At 42.0% G+C, this 20,965-nt stretch overlaps 1 protein-coding gene across 2 annotated transcripts in view; it reads left to right on the top strand.

Annotated features, from left to right (window-relative positions):
• Positions 1-20,965, top strand: part of DOCK11 (dedicator of cytokinesis 11) — a 525,243-nt gene that overhangs the window by 192,086 nt on the left and 312,192 nt on the right. For both annotated transcript variants that reach the window (XM_073599152.1, XM_073599153.1), the window contains 3 exons: positions 6,336-6,436; positions 7,297-7,408; positions 15,079-15,145. In XM_073599152.1, the coding sequence (XP_073455253.1) occupies positions 6,336-6,436; positions 7,297-7,408; positions 15,079-15,145 (280 nt within the window). The remainder of the gene's footprint in view (positions 1-6,335; positions 6,437-7,296; positions 7,409-15,078; positions 15,146-20,965) is intronic.

Raw genomic sequence — 20,965 nt, forward strand, 5'->3', positions numbered from 1 at the left:
GATTTTTTTTGTAAATGCTTACGTACAATTTCCCACATTTTTGAGGATAGTTCTTCTTTGATCCCTCAGCAAAGGAGATCATACTTTATTTGTATAACATAAGGCAACATTTTTTATAGTTTTGGCCAGAGTAGCAATGGATTAGAACACCTATTAAGTTTTTTATTCGGGTCTGTATCCCCATTAGAGAGATTTACTGTCTCTATATGTCCTGTTTATTATCATTGAAAGTGAAATAAAAAGAAAATTCTAAATTTTGGGCCGTCCCCAGAAAAACAATAGAAGAGAAATCTTCCAATGAGGGCACTAGTTCTGGTAACCTGCTGGGGGTTCAACCCTCCCTTTCTCTATCCAAAATAAAAAAAAAAAACGGAAAATTTATATCAAATACTTACCGTAATTTTCCTTTCCTGATAGGCTCCATGGCAGCATACGTGTGGGTTGACCCCGCCTCCATAACTACCCAATAGGACCCCCTCCCTATAAATTTCAGCTGTGAGCTCCCAGCCGTGTTTCGTAACTAGCCTACTCCAGCATTGGGAGGGACTCCTGCTGCCATGGAGCCTATCAGGAAAGGAAAATTACGGTAAGTATTTGCTATAAATTTTCCATTTTCCTGACAGGCTCCATGGCAGCATACGTGTGGGAAATAACTCGCCAAACACACCCGGGTGGGCAAAATGCTGAGCAAGAAAATACATTTATTTAACACTGTCAACTGACAGCACTTTCAAACCAAAATTAACGGATGACAAGGCGGCTGGTTCAACACAATAGTGGGAAACAAACGTATTAATAGATGACCAAGAAGCCGCTCTACATATAACTTTGGGTGCGACATGAAGAGAAGCCGCCCACGAGGTTGAGATACTCCGAGTTGAGTGTGCAGTCACTGCCTCTGGAGGAGCCAAGCCCTTCGCTTTATAAGCCCTTTGAATGGTCTGTACTATCCAAGCAGAGATGGATCTAATTGAGGCCCGTTTTCCTTTATTTTTTCCCCGTAGAAGAATAAAAAGAAAGTCTGTTTGTCTAAATGATTCCGTAACTTCCAAGTATTGACTCAAAGTATGTCCCACATCAAGGGGATGGACATCTTGACCTTCTGTTGTGCTAAAGGTAGGCAACACAATTTCCTGATTTTCGTGAAAAATAGATGTCACTTTAGGGTTTGAGCCCAACATGGGAATTAACACTGCTCTATCCGGAAAAAAGGTCAGGAAAGGCTCTTTAGAACCTAACTTACTGCTAGAGGCAAATCCAACCCTGTTTGCAGAAAGCTGAGGATATCCTGGACTTCTGGAGAACCACAAGGATTAGGTCTAGAGGCCATGTGCTCTGTGAACTTGGACCAGATACTTTCTTAAACTCTATTAGTGCTCATCCGTCTGGCATTAAGAAGCGTCGGAATGGCTTCTTCTGGACAGCCTAAGGCTTCAAGCCTTCCCCTCTCAAAAACCAGACCCTGAGATGTAGATGAGCAGGGCATGGATGCAGGATTGTGCCTTGGGACAGAAGATCCGCCCTGAGAGGCAGAGGGATTGAATCCCGATAACTGAGGAGAGTTAAGAGGGGAGACCATGGCCTGTTGGGCCAAAACGGTATTACTGCTATGACTTCCACCTCCTCTGTTCTGAGCCTGCGGAGAAACTGGAGTATCACAGGTACCGGAGGGAAGGCATACGCCTTGTTGAACCTCCACCGATCCATGAGGGCATCTATCCCATAGGCTTGGGGATCCCGGAACCTCAAGTAATACTTGGTCAGTTTGTAATTGCATTGGGATGCAAACAGATCCACTTCTGGAGACACTCCTCCCAGTGTCAGGAGCCACTCGAACACATCTTTGTGCAGGGACCACTCGTTGTTGTCCATTTGAACACGGGACAGAAAGTCCGCCTGTACATTCTGGACCCCCGGAATGTAGACTGCCGAAATGTTGGACAGATTCTTCTGAGCCCAGTTCATGATTGGCTCCACCTCCCATAGGAGGGACCAGCTGCGAGTCCCACCTTGTTTCCTTATATAGGCCAATGCGGTTGTATTGTCCAACTGGAGCATCACTGAGGAGTTTTCTATCAGATGGTGGAAGGATCTGAGCGCCTGAAAGGCTGCTCGAAGTTCCAGTATATTGGATACAATCTTCTGAGATGGCGAGTTCCATCTGCCCTGAGCCACTTCTGACAGGCAATGAGCACCCCAGCCCCGATTGCTGGCATCTGAGGTCACTGTGACCCATGTGATGGGGAGAATCGAGTGGCAGTTGCGGAGATTCTTCCCTTGGAGCCACCAAACGAGAGACTCTCTCATGGATGGAGTGAGGAGGATGCGCTGACTCTTGCTGGGAGAATCCCACTGTTGGAGAAACCCTTTCTGGAATGGGCGAGTGTGCCATTGTGCCCACTTCACCATGGGAATAGTGGCTGCCATTGTGCCAATCACCTTCAGACATCGAAGAGCGGACAGGTGAGATGAAGCGAGTGTTGAACGGATCCTGTCCCGGATCACCACAATCTTCTCCTCGGGTAGCGAGATGGTGCCTTCTAGTGTGTTGAAATGGGCACCTAGAAATATGAGAGACTGAGATGGAATCAGGTGACTTTTCTCCAAATTCAGGAGCCACCCAAACTCTTGGAGAGTGGCAATTACTAGACTCCTGTGCTCTAGAAGCTGACCCCTGTCCTGGGCTAGAAGGAGGAGGTCGTCTAGATATTGGTGAAGACGAACTCCTTTGACCCAGAGCAAAGCAACAACAGCCAACAGAACCTTGGAAAACACCCGAGGTGATGTCGTGAGACCAAATGGAAGGCGGGTAAACTGTAAGTGTTGATCGCCTACAGAAAAGCGAAGGAACTTTTGGAAGTCTGCTGCCACTGGGACATGAAAGTAGGCGTCTTTCAAGTCTATTGACAACAACCAGTCTCCTAGATGAACCGATTGTTGAATCGTTAATAGTGACTCCATCTTGAATTTTTCCTTTCGGATAAACCGGTTGAGATGAGTCAGGTCTATAACAGGCCTCCATGTGCCGTTCTTCTTCTGTACCAGAAACAGAGGGGAATACATGCCTTCGCCTCGTTCGCCATCTGGAACAGGAATGGCTGCGTTTTGAGCTAATAAAGAGCTTACGTAAGTTAAAAGAACTTGTCTCTTCTCCCCTGAACTTGGAAGATTTGTTGGTATGAATCTTAGTCTGGGAGTGCTGTCGAAAACCCAGGTGTGGCCTGAGGACACTGTCTTGACAGTCCAGAAATCCCGAATTGAGGCCGCCCAAACCTGCCGGAAGTGGAGCAGACGAGCCCCCACCTGACATGTTTGAGCGGGCCCAATTTCAAAAGGACTTAGTGGAGTCCTGGTTACTAGTAGAAGCCCCTTTTGTGGGCTTTTTAAAAGAGGACTGCCTGGATTTCCAGGATCTTGAAAATTTCCGACCAGGCCTGTAACTACGTGCTTCCCTTGCACGGTCGGTGTACTGCAATCTTGAAAAGGTGCGTTTTTGGTTCTGTAAACACCTATCTTGAGGGAGGAACCCCGATTTACCACCCGTAGCCCGAGTAATGGCGCTATCAAGCTTGTTGCCGAAGAGAGACGAACCCTCAAATGGAATATGGCACCAAGCCTGCTTAGAGGCTGGATCCGCCAACCAGGGTCGCAGCCACAAGGCCCGACGGGCGGTGACTGATGACAACATCACCCGAGCCACTAGGCGAATAATGTCAATAGAGACCTCCCCCAGAAAGGCGGAGGCTAGCCTGATTTCCTGAATAGGGGAGCTCTTAGCCGCTTCTTCAGAGATACCTCCAAGAGAATCATTCACATTGTCTGACCATGCCTCTAAAGCTTTAGAGACTGCTGCTAAGGCCAGAGCAGGTTTGCACACTGTGCCTGCTGTCAGATAAATCCTTTTTAGGTCGGCATCAGTCCGTCTCTCCAGCGGATCTTTAAATGAGACTGTATCTTCGAGAGGGAGAGTCACATACCTCACAAGTCTCATTAATGCAGCATCTACCAAGGGAGCTGACTCAAGGTGTTTAACCTCTTCTTCCTTGAAAGAGTATAGTTTTGAGATTTTAGACTGCATAGAACTTTTTCTATCCGTCTTGCCCCATTCTTCAGATATTATAGCTCCTACTTCAGTGAGGAAAGGAAAATAATGACGCTCCTTGCTGAGTTGTTTGAAAAACTTTCTCTGTTTAGCAGGAGAAATAACTGGGTCTTCCCAATTCAAAGCGTCTTTAACAGCTTTCACCAGAGAAGGAACCAGGGCGTATTCAAAGCCCATCCCAGGATCATCTGCTTCTGACCCACTATCTGAAGGGGGAGCTGACTGGTGACTAGGTTGAGAAGACTCCCACGTCTCCTGGACTGGACCGTCTTCTGACAGGGGAATCAATGGATCTGGAGGAGAATCACAAGGCTTTGCAGCGTCTCTCTCCTGCAGCGATTCTTTCATGACTCGCTTGATTAGTGTTTCCAGGTGTTGGTCTGCACCTTCCCTCTCATTAGCTGCTTTAGAGAAACAGCGGTCACAGAGAGACTTGCTGGCAGGAACTGGGGCCCTGCATCCCCAACATATTTTCTCCGGTCCCCTACTATGAGATGAGGGGGGGTGAGGAGAGCCTCTACTGTGGTCTTTAGACTTAGAGGATGAACCATGGTGTCTAGAGCCAGAGGAGGAATGCCGGTGGTGTGATTTAGATGACCCGCTCCTTCTGCGGGTCTGACCAAGGTCTGTCTTTGGTCAGACCTAGAGGGGCTAAGGAAAGAAGGAAGACAGGAATAGAAAAAGAGAAAGGCACAAAGTCAGAATAATGCCCTACACTCCACTCTCTTCTCCCCAACAGGCAAGTAAAGGAACACTTTCCAACCATACCTGCTGCGAGAGGACTGGCCACCAGGAGGCAGTGAAGAGTCCATGGCTGATGCTTGGAATCACTGCAGGTGAACACAGAATACATCAGATAAACCAGAAAGCAAAACAGGCAAAGTTCAGACCCATCTGTACTGCCCTTACCTGGGGTAGGCTCTGCAGATGCTCAGGGAAATCGCCGCTATGCCCACGATCCTTCCCGAGAACTGCAAGCCTCCCCAGACTTTTTAAAATTGGTGCCGCGTGACGTCACAGCCCACGTACGATCGATTCGGCCAGGAACGTCCATACACGCCTTCGTTTCGGGACAGCACATGCGCAGAACGCAGACGGAACCCGGAAGTAGAGGGAGCGGCGGCTGGAATGCACAGGGAACCAGCCGCTGTATAGGCATAATGTAAAAGGAACAGGCAATGCAAGAAAAACAAACCACAAACATAAACACTGCTGCCATGAAGGCGATACATTCTTACCACCACCTATGATCGATTCGGCCAGGAACGTCCGTACACACACACCGGACTTTCAGGCAGATAATGGCCACCTGCATACTGCTAGGTAATAGGCCTGTGTGCGCTTTTCATTCCATATGAATCCAGCTCTTCAGCGCTTACTCTGCAATACACTCCATACCCTGCTAACAGTCAAGGCTTATCGGAGGGACGTAACATCACATTGTTCGGCCGATACGATCGCAACACATCGTCTTCAGGTAGGAGAACCAAACATAAGGTCCTACGGAGGAGGACAAAAAAGGAACACGGCTGTGAGCTCACAGCTGAAATTTATAGGGAGGGGGTCCTATTGGGTAGTTATGGAGGCGGGGTCAACCCACACGTATGCTGCCATGGAGCCTGTCAGGAAACAGAGTTTTGCCTATAGTTCTACTAAGTTCTTTTTGGTCTTCACCCTGAATGTTCATGTATCATGCCTGTCACTTTTACCCCTAGAATGTAAAGAACATGTAAGCTAAAACCTAAACTTTAGTTTTGGATAGAGTGGGGAAGTAGTAAAACCTTTGTCTATTTTTATTTTCATGTGTGTCTTTGCTGAGAAGATTCATACCCATCCTGGAGACCATAGTCGTCGGTAGAAAAATTGTATAGAAATCCAAATTTTAGAGTTATCACAGGAACAGAAGGGGGAGAGGGAACATCTTGCAAAGGGGACACCTGTTTTGGTGACAATTGTGTAAGAGTAGGTTTCCCTTTGCTGTTGAGGGATTTCATTGCTTCATATTGTGTCTCAGAGATAGGAAGTAGGTTAAGTCTTTAGAACAGGACGCAAACTGCAAAATCAATAAAATATGACTGGGATATTAACCATTCCTTTATTTCATTCAAAGCTAAAAGAAAGCTTTGGTTTTAAATGCGGTTTAATAAAAGCAAACAGAATATGGGAGAAAACACACATGCACTAACTTTTAAAGAACATTTTACAACTAATTTCTGTTTTTTTATCTCACAAGGGTTTAGTTCGTTTTCCAATGGCTGCGTAATGAAAAGAGAGGACTCTCGGGGATCACTTTGTGCTGATGGAATGAATGAACAAAACATGAATAGTGAAAATGTAAGAAGGCAGTGGAACCATTTTCACACAGTTTACCTTTCATTGTGATCATCTTTTTGTAATTAGTTGGCAAGAAACTTCACTTAGATATTGACTGAAGTGTCAGTGTCTGATAAGTGTTATTTCAGAGTATCTTGTATACAGGATACTCACCATAGGATTTGTATATATTTTAAGGTACAAGCCTAGGAGGGCATTTAAGTGTTCCTGAAAGCTTGCATCTCAAAAGGGATGATTTACTAAAACTAAAGAGTGCAAAATCCGGTGCAGCTCTGCATAAAAACCAATCAGCTTCCAGGTTTTTTTTCTTTTTTTTTTTTCATAGCTTAATTACACAAGCTGAAGTGAGGAGCTGATTGGCTACCATGCTCAGCTGCACCAGATTTTGCACTCTCCAGTTTTAGGAAATCAGCCCCAAAATGTATTCATCTAGCTACATGAAAGGTATTACCTACATTTTTTATTTTCTTACTGCTTTTAATGGCTAACAGGATACAGCACTTTACTTTCAAAAAAATGTAGTCCTTATTGTAGTTATCAGGCCATTATTTGGTCTGCCTGTGATATACTTCAGTACTGTATACTAATACTGCACTACAGTAGGTGACTTTGGGATACCTCCGTCAAGGGAAAAGTAGCCTGTTAGAATTACATTTTACATTTTTTTTGGTGTCTGTCAAAGTAAAGAAAGACAATTCTACAGCTGTTTCTTTGTCTACATCTAGTCACCTTCCTGTGCTACATTTTGATAAATTGTTTTGAAAACTGTTTTAGAAATCCGAACTAACCATAGTTGAAAAACACATATAGAAACAATAACATGTAGCCAAGGTTATCTTATTGTTTAATGATCTCTTTAGATGCGGAGAAGCTCCACTAAAAGCAGCGTGTCCCATTATAACAGACTGGACACATATGAAATAAAGAGCCTTCTCATCTGCAATCTGTATGTCATCAGAGTCATTTCAGAAGGTTAGTCTGACATCAATTTATTTTCTACATTTGATCTAAATTTGTCTCTATACGGAAATAAAAGGTATTTTCTCTGTGTGAAAGTCTTTTTGGTTGGTAGCATATTTTATTTTTCGAGCATGTTTAAATCCCCACCCTTTAAATCCCCAGTGACCATTTCATATTTGCTCCCTTTTGCTTAGTTAAATATTCCATTGAAAGAGTTTTTTCACCTGTGCCCAGATTATGCATAGCAAAGTATTTTTATAGAAACAAGCATTAAAAGCTCTTCATAACTGGCCATGATTCACCTTTGTAGCTATAGGCATTGTGGAGAAAGTAATCTTCAAAGTTCACTGCAGAGGCACGAAAATCTCAGCTATTGCAGTTTCAATAAATTTTTATTGCGTAGACTTTGGAAAGTAATATACATATGAGAGTATGATGTTTTACCAGTGCTGTGCCCAGACTATGCATACCAAAGTATTTTTATATTGGGAACAAGCAGTAAAAGCTCTTCATAAATGGCCATCATTCACCTTTGTAGCTATAGGCATTGTGGAGAAAGTATTCTTCAAAGTTCACAACAGAGGCACGAAAGTCTCAGCTATTGCAGTTTAAATACATTTTTATTGAGTAAAGTTTGGAAAGCAATATAAATATGAGAGTCTTACAAAGGCATGTATTTGAGCAGACCATACAGCAAATCATTATCATTAACCATTATCTGCCCACGCTATAGCCGAAAGACAGTTGCAGCATGCGTTTCCTTTGCTGGGAGGGTGTACATGGACGTCCACCTGTGATCCCGCTGCCCGCGTGTTCCCCTGTGGCTCGCAGGTGACGCGTTTGTGATTGCCAAGTCCTTCGGACTCAGCTGATCGCAGATCGAGCTAAAGGGCCAGTCACAGCGGCCCTTTACCATGTGATCAGCTGTCAGCCAATGACAGCTGATCACAGGATGTAAACACAAGCCGGTTACCAGCTTTTTTTCCCCACCAGTGCTGCCAATTAGTGCCCATTAGTGCTGCCAATCAGTGCCTATCAGTGCCTGCGCATCAGTGCCACCTATCAGAGCTACATATCAGTCCCCATCAGAGCTGCCTATCAGTGCTCATCAGTCCTGCCTATTAGTGCTGCCTATCAGTGCCATCTCTCAGTGCCCATCAGTGCCGCCTATCAGTGCAGCCTCATCAGTGCCGCCTCATCAGTGCCGCCTCATCAGTGCCCATCAATTCCACCTATCAGTGCTGCCTCATCAGTGCTCATCAATTCCACCTATCAGTGCCACCTATTATTGCCAATATAACAAGAATTCAACCAGCGCTAATCTCTTATGTTGTAAACTAAAGCGGCTGAATACTGAGGATAAAATTTATCAAATCCAACAACTCAAGTTTATAAAGGCAGTACAGCGCTAGAAAATAATAACCCTATAAATCTTCAATTAACATAAATGTCCATAAAGAGAGAGAATTCCAGATGAAGATCGTAGAGCGATCATATGCAATAGAATAAACAACATCTAGTGCTCTCTGTATATTGCTTAAAAGTTTTAATAAAAAGTAGATAAACTTTCAAGGAAAGCACTGTTCCCCAGTGCGAAGGATAAAAGCATATAGGATACTCCACGGAGATCAGTAAACAAGGTGCGGGTGACGTCACGATTCAAGTCACGTGATGTTTTCCGTACGCGTTACGTCCCTTGTGATGGGCGGGACTTCTTCAGCGGCGACGGCATGACGTGGTCCACCCGCTTTAAATAACTATGTTAATTGAAGATTTATAGGGTTATTATTTTCTAGCGCTGTACTGCCTTTATAAACACCTATTATTGCCGCCTTATCAGTGCCCATCAGTTCCACCTATCAGTGCCTATCAGTGCCACCTATCATTCCCACCTTATCAGTGCCGCCTCATCAGTGCCCATCAGTGCAGCCTCCTCAGCACACATCAGTGAAGGAGAAAAATTACCTATTTGAAAAATGTTATAACAAACTATAAAAAAGGTTTTTTGTTTTTTTTTTTTAATTTTCTGTCTTTTTTTTAAATTTATTTAGCAAAAAACTCAGTGGTGATTAAATACCACCAAAAGAAAGCTCTATTTGTATGAAAAAAATTATAAAAATGTCATATGAGTACAGTGTTGCATGACCTCGCAATTGTCATTTACAGTATGACAGCGATGAGAGCTGAAAATTGGCTTGGTCAGGAAGGGGGTAAAAGTGACAAGTAGACAAGTGGTTAGAAAAGTAGTCTTAGCTATTTTTAATGTAGAACATAATCTTGCCAGCCTGCCAGTTCTCCAATGTAAACACACAGCAAAGACATTTCTAAGCTTTTAGGGCTTGTTTACACTTGTGATCAAGGAAGGGGAGGGGGGGCAGTAAAAATAGGCAATTTAACCATATTTTTACCACCTCCACATTGGCTACCCTTAAGCTTCAAAGACAGCTAGATAGGGTTGTACACATGCCTCTCTGCAGTAACAATGAAACAATGACAGAGAAACCAAAACTTATGGGGTTTTCAGCAACATTTTGACTGGTGAAGCTGAATTGAGAAGCAATTGTATTTAGAGAAACGCAATACAGAGGATGGGATTCAAATTTGCTCTGATTAGCTGGAGCCTCTAATACAATTTATTAGGTCCTAAAATGGGTGATAACATAACTGTTTGTATGCTTTTTGAAGTTTCATCCTTTCTGGTGAAAGTTGTTGAGGCAACAGTTGTTTAAAAAGGCTGTTTACATCTGACAAAATATTCCTAAAAACAATTTCCAAAGGAAACAGAGTAATGTCCCCAGGAACAGCAAGTGTAAATCACATTCTAACACAAAGCATACAGAAATACACAATGGTATACAAAGTATCTAATTAAACAATGTATGCAACGTGCTGCCTAATCGAAACTGAATGTTTTATAAACAAATTGGCTGTTCTATCTTTCCTGTTATCCATCTGTCGTGTACTGCTGCCAAATGGAACACATTCAAGAGAATGGGTCTGTACTGCAACCACATGTAAGGTATGCAGCTGTGATACAGTGTCGAGGGCTATACTGGGTTAAAACCGGGTGAGGAAGCGACATATTTTTTAATTCCTGCAGGTCTGCCCCATAGCAGTTTTACTGCTACAGGGAAGCATCTGTGTGCCGGACCAATCATATGTACGCGATCTAGCTCTTCCAGGCAGGGGGCGCATATGCGTTCCGCAGGCAGAGGGTACCATGGACTTGATGTCTGCCGGCACCCATTGATGGTCAAGCAGAGAGGCAGAACAGCGGTCTGCAAACAAGGCAGATCACCGTTCTGGCAGGAGGAAAGGCATGGATCCTGTGTCCCTGCAAAGCATGGACCTGGATCCATGCCTTCCCCTAGTAAAAGCGCCTCCCACAGTTTAGAAAAACACTGGCTAGGCACATATTTAACCGTTTCACAGCCTCTGATTTTACCCCTTCACAGCCAGTGTCATTAGTACAGTGACGGTGCATATTTTTTGCAATGATCACTGTAATTATTTCACCGGTCCCCAAAAAATGGTTAGTTTTCACCAGTCCCCAAAAAAAGGTCCAAATGTCCGCATCACTATCACAGACCTGCTATAAGTCGCTGATCGCCTCCATTACTAGTACCAAATTAAATCATAGTTTGTAGACACTATAACTTTTGCTCAAAACGAATCAATATACGCTTATTGGGATTTTTTTTACCAAAAATATGTAGCAAAATACATATTGGCCTAAATTAATGAAGAAATTCGATTTTTAACATTTTTTATTGCATATGTTTTATAGCAGAAAGTAAAAAATATTGATTTTTCTTAAAATTGTTGTTTTTTTTTTGTTTCTAGCGCAAAAAATAAAAAACACAGAGGTGATCAAATACCACCAAAAGAAAGCTCTAATTGTGGGGAAAAAAAATATATAAATGTATTTTGGGTACAGCATTGCATGACCGGGCTTTGGTCAGTTAAAATAATGCAGTGCCGTATCACAAAAAATGGCATGGTTATGAAGGGGGGTTAAATCTTTTAGAGGTCAAGTGGTTAAAGCCCCAGATACTGCACCGCATCCGCATACAAGGTCTGCCCCAAGTTGTCAGCTTGCAACAGGAAATTAGGAGCTAAGTGCATTTTGCTGGATCAACAGGGCATTTTTTTTCCATTTGGGTGGTTTGGGCTTAATAGAACTTGGAGATGTAACTTAGATAAATCTGTTTGTTGGAGCATCTGTCAATCTTTCTATATCTCTGAGTACATCCATACATCACCAAACTGAGCAGGCGAAAAAAAAAACAGGAAGCAACAAATCATTCCCTGATAGAGGAGTGTTACTGGTTACACAGGAGAATGTGAAAGTGATATTCACTCTATAATGCACAGCAGATACACATCATCACATACAGTATATTACTAATTATCCAACACATTCTTAGGAAATAATTAAATTCTTTAACAGCAAAGTGAACAGTCATATTTCAGTTTATTTTAACATTGCTTGATATCTTAAATTGTAGTAAATTATGATGCATGGTTGGTTCCATTTTATAATTCTCCTATAACCCCTATACATCTATACTGTATATGCCGCATATCTATGTATTTTAAGGAACTGTCAGTTTGAACCGTTTTCACTGCCATGAATGACCACTGCTCTCCTCTTCCTGTGGCTCATTCACCTGGGATCTAACTCTTCGAGAATCCTATTGTGCTGCCTGCCCAGAACTGTGTCTTCCTGAGTATGCGCTTGTTTTCAGACTACACTCTTGGACATTAGTTTGGTACACTCAATTGTTCTTGTATCCCACTATAGTTTTTTACTTGCTTATCGCCAGTAACCAGTTGTAAAAACCTAAGAACTGTGACCATGCAGTGAAACCCATTTTTATTCACAGGGTTACCTGGTAAAGACTAGATTTTGCCTGGTCTCAGTGCTAAAATGCTTGTGGCACTATTGAGTTCAGAAATTGCATACACTTGTAGTTTATCTATAGATTTGTAAATGTTGGTGAATTCTTATTACATTCCTTGAAATTTTGAAGACTATTTAAAAATGACCTATCATTAAACTTCATACTTCACCTGAATCATTGGAGCAGATGTCAGCATTAAGCGTTTAATCATAGACAGGCTAAATCGCATGGTCTGGAAATGCTAGAGCAGTGTTTCTCAAGCTTTTTTCTAGTCACTGTGCCCTTGAAAAGTATTTTCAGTCTCGAGGCAGCCCATTCTAAGGCTTGATTTACATTACTGTGTGTTGGAGAACATGCACATAAGCATGCACATTCCTAACATGCAGGCAAATGCGCTGCTGTTTAGCTGACATGCAGGGATGCCATTAACTGTTAATAGTACCCCCATGCATTGACAAAGTGTCACGGATACCGCATGCAGGCATCCGGCAGGGGTGATCAGATCAGTTGGCTGTACTTAAAGGAATCAGGACCAGATGAATAAGTGAAAATATATATTTATTAAAGATAATGACACGCTTGAAAACCAGCACCAGTAAACCATAAACAATAAGTGAAAAGTAAATGAACACAGCAAACCTAATATAACACCGAACTAACTAACTAACTAACTAACTAACTAACTAACTAACTATATACAAGTGAAGGGAACGCACATAAGCTAAACAAGACAGGGACAAGTGATAAGGGGAACAGGAAGCCAGGTAATGGGAATATAAGGTCAGTAAAGGGAGCAGGAAGCAGGTTCCAAGGGTCAGGTCTCTGGATCAGGATTCAGAACAAGAGACAGGAACAGGTCAGGCTCAAGCAGGGATATAGCTTGCAGGGAAAATTCTGAAGCATTGAATCTTGGTGCAAGGCGGGTTTATATACCCCCAGCATTCCTATCAGGAGCAGCATAATTACCTGTACGGTCCATCTGCTGGGAGACACTTGCTGGCCAACAGAACTACACCCTTTGGTTCTAAATACAACAATGCCACCAGTAGGTGACCCAAGCAATGACACCCGTCCTAACACAAAGGCAGTGTATGTTCAGTGCAGCACAATTATGAAAAAAAGGGTCAGGAACTTCTTTCGTGTGTCTTTGCATGCAGGTGCACCGATGTGAACCAAGGGCTCATTCACATGTGAGGTTGGGCAGCAAATAAGACTATGCAGTTGAGCCATTTTTACCACCCCCAACTGCTCCCCTTTTAGCTGCAGGGGCAGCAGACCGAGTTGTATGCATGCTGTGGCCATGGCTAGAAGTATAACCCAGGTCAATGGGGCCACACTGCAACTGTGTGGAGTGCCCTTACTCCGCTAGGTTCTGTACTGTAGGTGGAGAGCTCAAGAGTCAGGAAGACACCTCCGCCATCGTCTGCTTTCACTTTCCTGACTCCACATCACCTTCCTGACTGAGTTCCCACTGTCCTTAATGTACAGTTTGGAGCTTGGTCTGATCTGAATGCCTTTCTGTACCAGGATGCTGCGGCACCCCTGATGACTTTAGGCTGTGCTAGAGTTTTATGAGTGTTTTACACCATTAAAGTCTGTGGATTGTCTTGTATTCAGAGAAAGCATGTCTATTACATTTACCTAAATTAAAAAAGTACCAGCTTGAGCAATTCAATGGGGTTGATTTGCTAAAACTGGAGAGTGCAAAATCTGGTGCAGCTGTGCATGATAGCCTATCAGCTTCTAACTTCAGCTTCTTCAATTAAAGGAGAAGTATAATCAAAGCTGCAGTGATCTGCCGAGAGCCAGAGCCAGCTGCTCCCCTCCACAGTTCAGTGCTCCAGGGAGCACGCAGTGGGTGTTGGGGGAGGAGTCAGAGCAAAGAGCAGGTGTCTGACAGTCCCCAGCTCTCTGCTCATAGAACTCTTAGAACTCAGTGATCGGTGTTCTTTGATTGCTCAGTTCTCAGTCTTAGAGCCAGCAGGGGACAGATGCAGCATTGGATCGATGCTGCGTCCACCTAGGTAATTATAATTTTTTTTCTAAATCCTGAACTTTTTTAAGCTTTGACAAACAAAAAATCTGGAAGCTGATTGGTTTCTGTGCACAGCTGCACCATATTTTGCACTCTCCAGTTTTAGTAAATCAGCCCCAATGTCTCATAGATGTCCCTTATTTTGGACTCCTTGGGTTTGTTGCTTTTTAACCCTTATTTCACATAGTTATTTCTGATGATGTTTGAATTTATTTTGCTAGTCAGAGTTGGCTGTTTTGGCAAGAGTTAGCTGTAAAACACTTACTACCTTAAAACATTGGTACAGCCATAGCTTATGTTTCCATTTTGGGTTGGGTCATGCTGTTTAAATAACCTAGCATCTTTTGGAAGGGGCTGCATTCTCCCTGTAGCAAGAGGGTCGTGACGCCACAAGGAGGAAGGCTGTACATCTGGATATTCCAAACTTGCATCTTCAGTCCCCAGGAGTGGTTGATTTAGCCTGCCAGCAAAGAAAATGTGCCCCTTAGATATTTAATTATCGCGTATTGCCTACTCACTTGTAATAAATCATCTTTATTGATCTTTTTTTAATAGATGTGCTTTGAATTATGTTTAGCTTTATATTTCCCTAATTGTTCTGTTATATATTCACTCTGCTCATGCTTTGTGTTATTCTTTTGGCTTGTATTTTTTTTTTGCTCCAGCAACAATAGAGCCAGAATGCCACCTGTTGCATTGTAAAGCATTGAACATAACAGTTTATTTATTTGTTTTGTTTTTAGATTCGCTGGTTGGCTATTGGAATAAAATGTCCCCCCAGGAGCTCTTAAACTTTCTTATGCTTTTAGAGTAAGTATGACAAGTAAAGAGGCTTTCTTTTTAAAAGCCGACACAAACTCTAAACCTAACCTATTTTGAACCATTTCTAAAAATTATAATGTAAACTGATGAAAAAAAGCTTTTCAGTACTTATCTGTCAGCATCCCTGAGCTCCCTCTACTTACACATAACCAAATACAACTGCAGTGGCAAGTCAAGTAATGGGATCTGTATTTAGTAAGAGTGGCTGGCCACGCTTGCATGTATTTACATATGACCTGTCGCTGCTCCTGCGGTTTGGTGTCAGCAGCCAGAAGGAGGTGCTGACAGATGCATATTACACAGCTTTTCGTAGCTTAGGTCCCTGATGCGCAACCTGCGGCCCGAGGGCTGCGTGTGGCCCTTTAATATATGATGTGTGGCCCCCCAGACCCCCCAGTAGTGGGAACATTAATTGGGGTAATAGCATTGATCTCTACTAGCCTCATATAACATGTTTCCAGTTTTGTATTGTCTTCTGCAGCATATTACCATCCAAAAATGTATCGTGTCCACACTTTCTGAAGCTCATTTCCTCTAATAGGTCTGCAGTTTCTGACAGTTCTCTCATGCATTACATATATTGAACATTATGTGCAACCTTTTGGTGATGTCAGGGGCTGCATTTGAGGCCCCCTTTACACCATAAGTTGACAACCACTGGCTTAGGTTATAGTATAGCGGGTTTGGTGGTCTAAAATAAGTCAGGTTAAGAATAGGGTTAAATGTTTGTATGCAAGTTAGAATTGAGTGGTGTAAGAACAGGGATTGCTTCTGTAGTAAATACAACCATGCCAATGCTGTTTGGAAACAGTGCAAGAACCCAACACTAAAGACACAGTATAGTTATTTTATTAATTCATTTACAAATGAGCTAATGCATTCCATAGAAAATGAAAACTTGTGTTCTCTTAGGCTCTCTTTCTCTTTCATTTTAAATTCAGTTTTTTATCCCTTAAAGCGGAACTTAGCTGTATTTAAGCACCACAAACTGAAAACGCTATTTAATTCATTGTTGGTATCCAAAGCAAACTCACCCATTCATCCATGTCTCATTTTGTTGAGAAATCACTTTGAAAAACACCACCCTAGCATTGATAAAGGGGGGGTACTAATGTGCAAACCAAGGGATGAGAAACAAAATCTAACAAGTAGCTGCCAACAGCAATGGTGTTCCCACACTAAAAAAACACTAATTTAAAAGCTATAAGAATGTGGCGCTTACTAAATATACTAAGACCTCACATACAATGATGAAATAAAGTGCATCCAATACCAATCAATGTGCAAACTCTGCAAAAAATGTGCAAATATATATATAACGTGATTCCAAATACAAATAGTGTGATAAAATCATTGATTCTCACATGAATAAGGTGCATAAAATGTGCAAATAGGCAAATGCGTATTACCAAAAAATGTGCAATCTGAGCAACAAAGTCATTCATGTGCAAATAACAATATGATGTTTCAAAAAAATTTGCAAAAAATAGTCCCATTTAAAGTGCAGACAAATCCAGCATATATAGTGACATATAAATGCAGCCAACAGTGCAAAAAAGGTCATTCAAAAAAGTGCAAGTGCCAGATATCATCCGAGGTGCGCAAATGGTTTGCCCCAGCCTCTCACCTCAGTCAGATTAATAAATGCGCCTTTCTGCTAAATGCTGGTTTCACAGCAAACGATCGATTCCCAGGGAATCCAGGAACACATAGCACTTTCAAGGAAATATATCAATCAGCTCATTCACATGTAAAAGGAAGAGGTGGGCTCCATATTGTAATATGTCATGAAAATATTTCATAATAAAAACGTAGTAACTTACAGTTGGGAATCAAAACAAATAGTGTTATACACGTGAAAAACTTCCGGTCTCGGCCGCGACCGGAAGTGACGACACCTGGCTCTTTCTCTGACGCGTTGCATAACTGTTCACGTGACTTTATCAAAGGGTCTAGCATTGCTAGCCATGGCCATCTTGAGTAAGGGCAGATGAGTCATGTAGTATTAACTTCCTGGAATCCATCTGCTCTTAGCTCAGGCATGCAGGATCCTCTGTCAAAAGAGTTCTGTCAAAAGAACCAACTCCTCAAAATTTCCAATTGCGTCACGTCCGGTTTCTCTCCAGCAACAGTATTTGCAGATTTTGACGACGTGCCTGTCTACACAGAACACAGCCACTGTATACACTACAGTAGACAATATAATGAGTGGGAATTGTCTGCCGGCTAGTAACCAACAAGATGGCCGCCTTTAAGGAGGTGACAACTTTTATACTGCTTAGCCGTTGTATCAAAGCAGCCAACTCTTCGTCTACTGTAGTGTAAATGTTGGCTGTGTTGTGCGAAAAGAGGCACGTTGTTGAAATCTGCAATTACTGTTGCTGGAGAGAAACTGGAAGTAATGTAATTGGAGAGTTTGACGAGTTGACTCTTTTGACAGAACACAGGCAGGAGGGTGTGCTTAGCTGAGAAAGCCCCTCCTCCAGATGAACAGATGAAAGGGCAATGCCTATGAAGACCCTTAGGATGTATGCATCATTTTGTTTTAGACCAGAAATGAATACGTAACTGAAAAAATGAAAAAGAAAAAGTTTAAAACAAGTAGCTAGCAGGAAAAGGATTAAAAAATAGTTGATGTTGATTGAGAAAGTTTTTTCCGTTTTTTCTTTTTTAATCTATTTTTCATTACATGCTTTATTTGGTATTGTTCTGTTGCATGCCTTAACTACCATCATTAAATATCCCTGCATGTGCTGCTTCTCCTTGGAGAATGACCTCCAGTACAAAGTTAAAGGAATGCAGGCTGTAGTATTCCAAAAATAAGCCCAAAACAAAACCCTTCCTGTGCATGAGTGTGGTGGTCTAACACCAGATCTTCCTTCACATTCATTTCTTGACTGTAGAAATAAATGCACCATGCTTTGCTGCCCTCTCAGGACTTGAGGGGTCCCAAAAACATACTGGAAAAAACAAAAAAAAAAGAGAGGGCTAAGGTCTTGGTTCTAAGGAAGAGGGCATAACCCTCGAAACAAGACAGTTGGACCTAGTTGATTTCCTCCCAAGCCCAGGAGCACGCAGAGTGGAAAGAACAACTTTGTTACTCTGATGAGCTTCATCTTTTTTATCGTTTGTAAGTAGATATATGTTTATTTTTACAAATAAATGGTTATTGGATAATGCACTAGGCTGACGCACCCTCTCTTTCTTGTGTTTTGTAGTATCAACCATACTGCTGCCAATTTATATATGCACCCCCACTGATTGGGGTCCTGCCAGGGAGAACATTTAAAAAGCGCAGAGTGTTTATAATCTAATGTTTTTCTATCTGGGACCAAGAATGCAAAATTAAAAAATGCATTTAACGAAAGCTCAAGTCCAAACTCAAAATTCAATTATAACAATAGAAAGTGAATAGCTGCTTAGCTATCTCTTCTTTTTGTGTTTGAATGCACAATTTGAAGACGTTTCTTATAACATTTTTGGACCTCTGATAGTAAATGACCACCTCAGGCAACACCTTTTTTATGAAGTTTATTGATCCTTTTTAGTCATTTTAATCCTGCCTCGAATACTTCAGAGAATTCATCACAAGTGGGATGATGCAAGAAACTGAATAGTCAGTCCTCAATTATTTGAACTGTGCTCAACAAAGATTTATATTTGCCCCATTATTTAGCAATACTTAATTTGTCTGGAGTTGACACGTAAGCTGCCTAATTTCACTGTAATAATGTATGCTTTCTTCCAACTCTTACATTAAAAGATTTTAAAAAAAGTTAGACTTGATAGATCACTTGGTCTTTTTCTGCCATAACTCTTCTGTGCTTGTATGTATGCAGTACATTATGGGGTTGATTTACTAGAGGCAAATAAACTGTTCACTTTACAAGTGCAACTGCACTAATTTTCCTTAGTAAATGTAATGTGGTAAAGCTACACTTAGGGGGTTATTTACAAAAAGCAAATCCACTTTGCACTACAAGTGCACTGCAAGTGCACTTGGAAGTGCAGTCACTGTAAATCCAGGGGGGACAAGTAAAATAAAAAACAGCATTTTAGCTTGCACATGATTGGATGATAAAATCAGAAGAACTTCCCCTCATTTCAGATCTACCTGTCAGATTTACAGCGACTGCACTTCCAAGTCCACTTGTAGTGCAAATTGACGTCCTTTTTTTTCCCACAGATAGAGATTTCTTTTGGTGGTATTTGATCACCTCTGCAGTTTTTATTTTTTGCGCTATAAACAAAAAAGAGCGACAATTTTGAAAAAATTTATTTTGTACTTTTTGCTATAATATACCCGTTCTTTTTTTAAAAAAGCAAATTTTTTCTTCAGTTTAGGCCGATATGTATTCTTCTACATATTTTTGGTAACAAAAATCGCAATAAGCGTATATTGATTGATTTGCGCAAAAGTTATAGCATCTACAAAATAGGGGATAGATTTATGGCATTTTTATTATTTTTCTTTTTTTTACTAGTAATGGCGATTTTCTGCGATTTTTATCGGGACTGTGACATTATGGCAGACACATCGAATACTTTAGACACATTTTTGAAACCATTGACAATTATACAGCGATCACTGCTATAAAAAGGCACTGATTACTGTGTAAATGTCACTGGCAGGGAAGGGCTTAACACTAGGGGCGATCAAGGAGTTACCTGTGTTCCCTGACTGTGTGTTCTAACTGTGGGGGGAGGGGACTGACAGATCGTGATTCCTAGCTTTTAGGAACTCACGATCTGTATCTCCTTTCCTCACATAACAGGGATTTGTGTGTTTACATGCACACGTCCCTGTTCTGCCTCTCGTGCCCGCGATCACGCGTGGCCGGCGGTCATCGCGACCGCCGGCCACGAGCATTCGCACCCCCGGAATGCAGCGCAATGCAGCTTAAAGGAGCTGATGTACAGCTATGACTGTTCGCAGGATTGTGCCGACCTGCTGCAGTATAATGATGGCGGCTGGTCGGCAAGTTGTTAAAAACCTTACAAGTGCAGAAAATACCAGTTGATGTTCCAGAAATACACTTGACATCTAAAGTCTAATACACACTGCTAGTTTTTTTTTCATTCAAACTAGTGGGCTGAACGGAAGAAAACTAAGGTGCATGGGTGGAGCCTGACTGAGCAGACATGCCAGCTTAGAGCTCTGCTCTGATGTTTCTGCCTTATTTTACTGTGTCCCGACTCCCAGCTCAGCTTAACCCAGTAAATATTGTTACTTGGTCTGCTAATAACCCCTGCCACTTAATGTAATGGTTCTTGGGAGTTCTTGACTGAAAAATAAACCAAAAAACAAACAAAGAATTACTGCCTCAGGCTTCAGTCAGAATGGCACTAGCTGCATCCCCTCCCCATGGTACCTCACACTCAGTAAAATCCTCTCAGCCCTCTAAATTATCTGTGGGAATATGACTCAGATTCATTAATACGAACTTCACAAATGATATCTTTTACAGACCCTGCTTATCCTTCTGTTCTGAGGCAATTTGAAAAAATGCTTCACAAAGCCCTTAAAACGACCCCAGATCATATAACAAACAGTCTGACTAGGCAAAGCAGAGAACTGGGCCAACGCACTGCAAATCTTGAACTGCGGGTTGATGAACTTGAAAATAACACGCAGGCTTATGCAGTTGAATTTGAAAACCCCAAAGAGGAAAACTTAGTCCTTCAATCTCGTTTAGAAGATTACGAAAATAGGGCCCGCCATTCCGATATCCATATGTGGAATATCTGAATCTGTCACTGATTTGCAAGCCACTATGCTATCCCTATTTCAAGAACTACAGCCTTCCA

Source organism: Aquarana catesbeiana, linkage group LG09 (assembly GCF_042186555.1).
Source record: "Aquarana catesbeiana isolate 2022-GZ linkage group LG09, ASM4218655v1, whole genome shotgun sequence".
Lineage (NCBI taxonomy): Eukaryota > Metazoa > Chordata > Amphibia > Anura > Ranidae > Aquarana > Aquarana catesbeiana.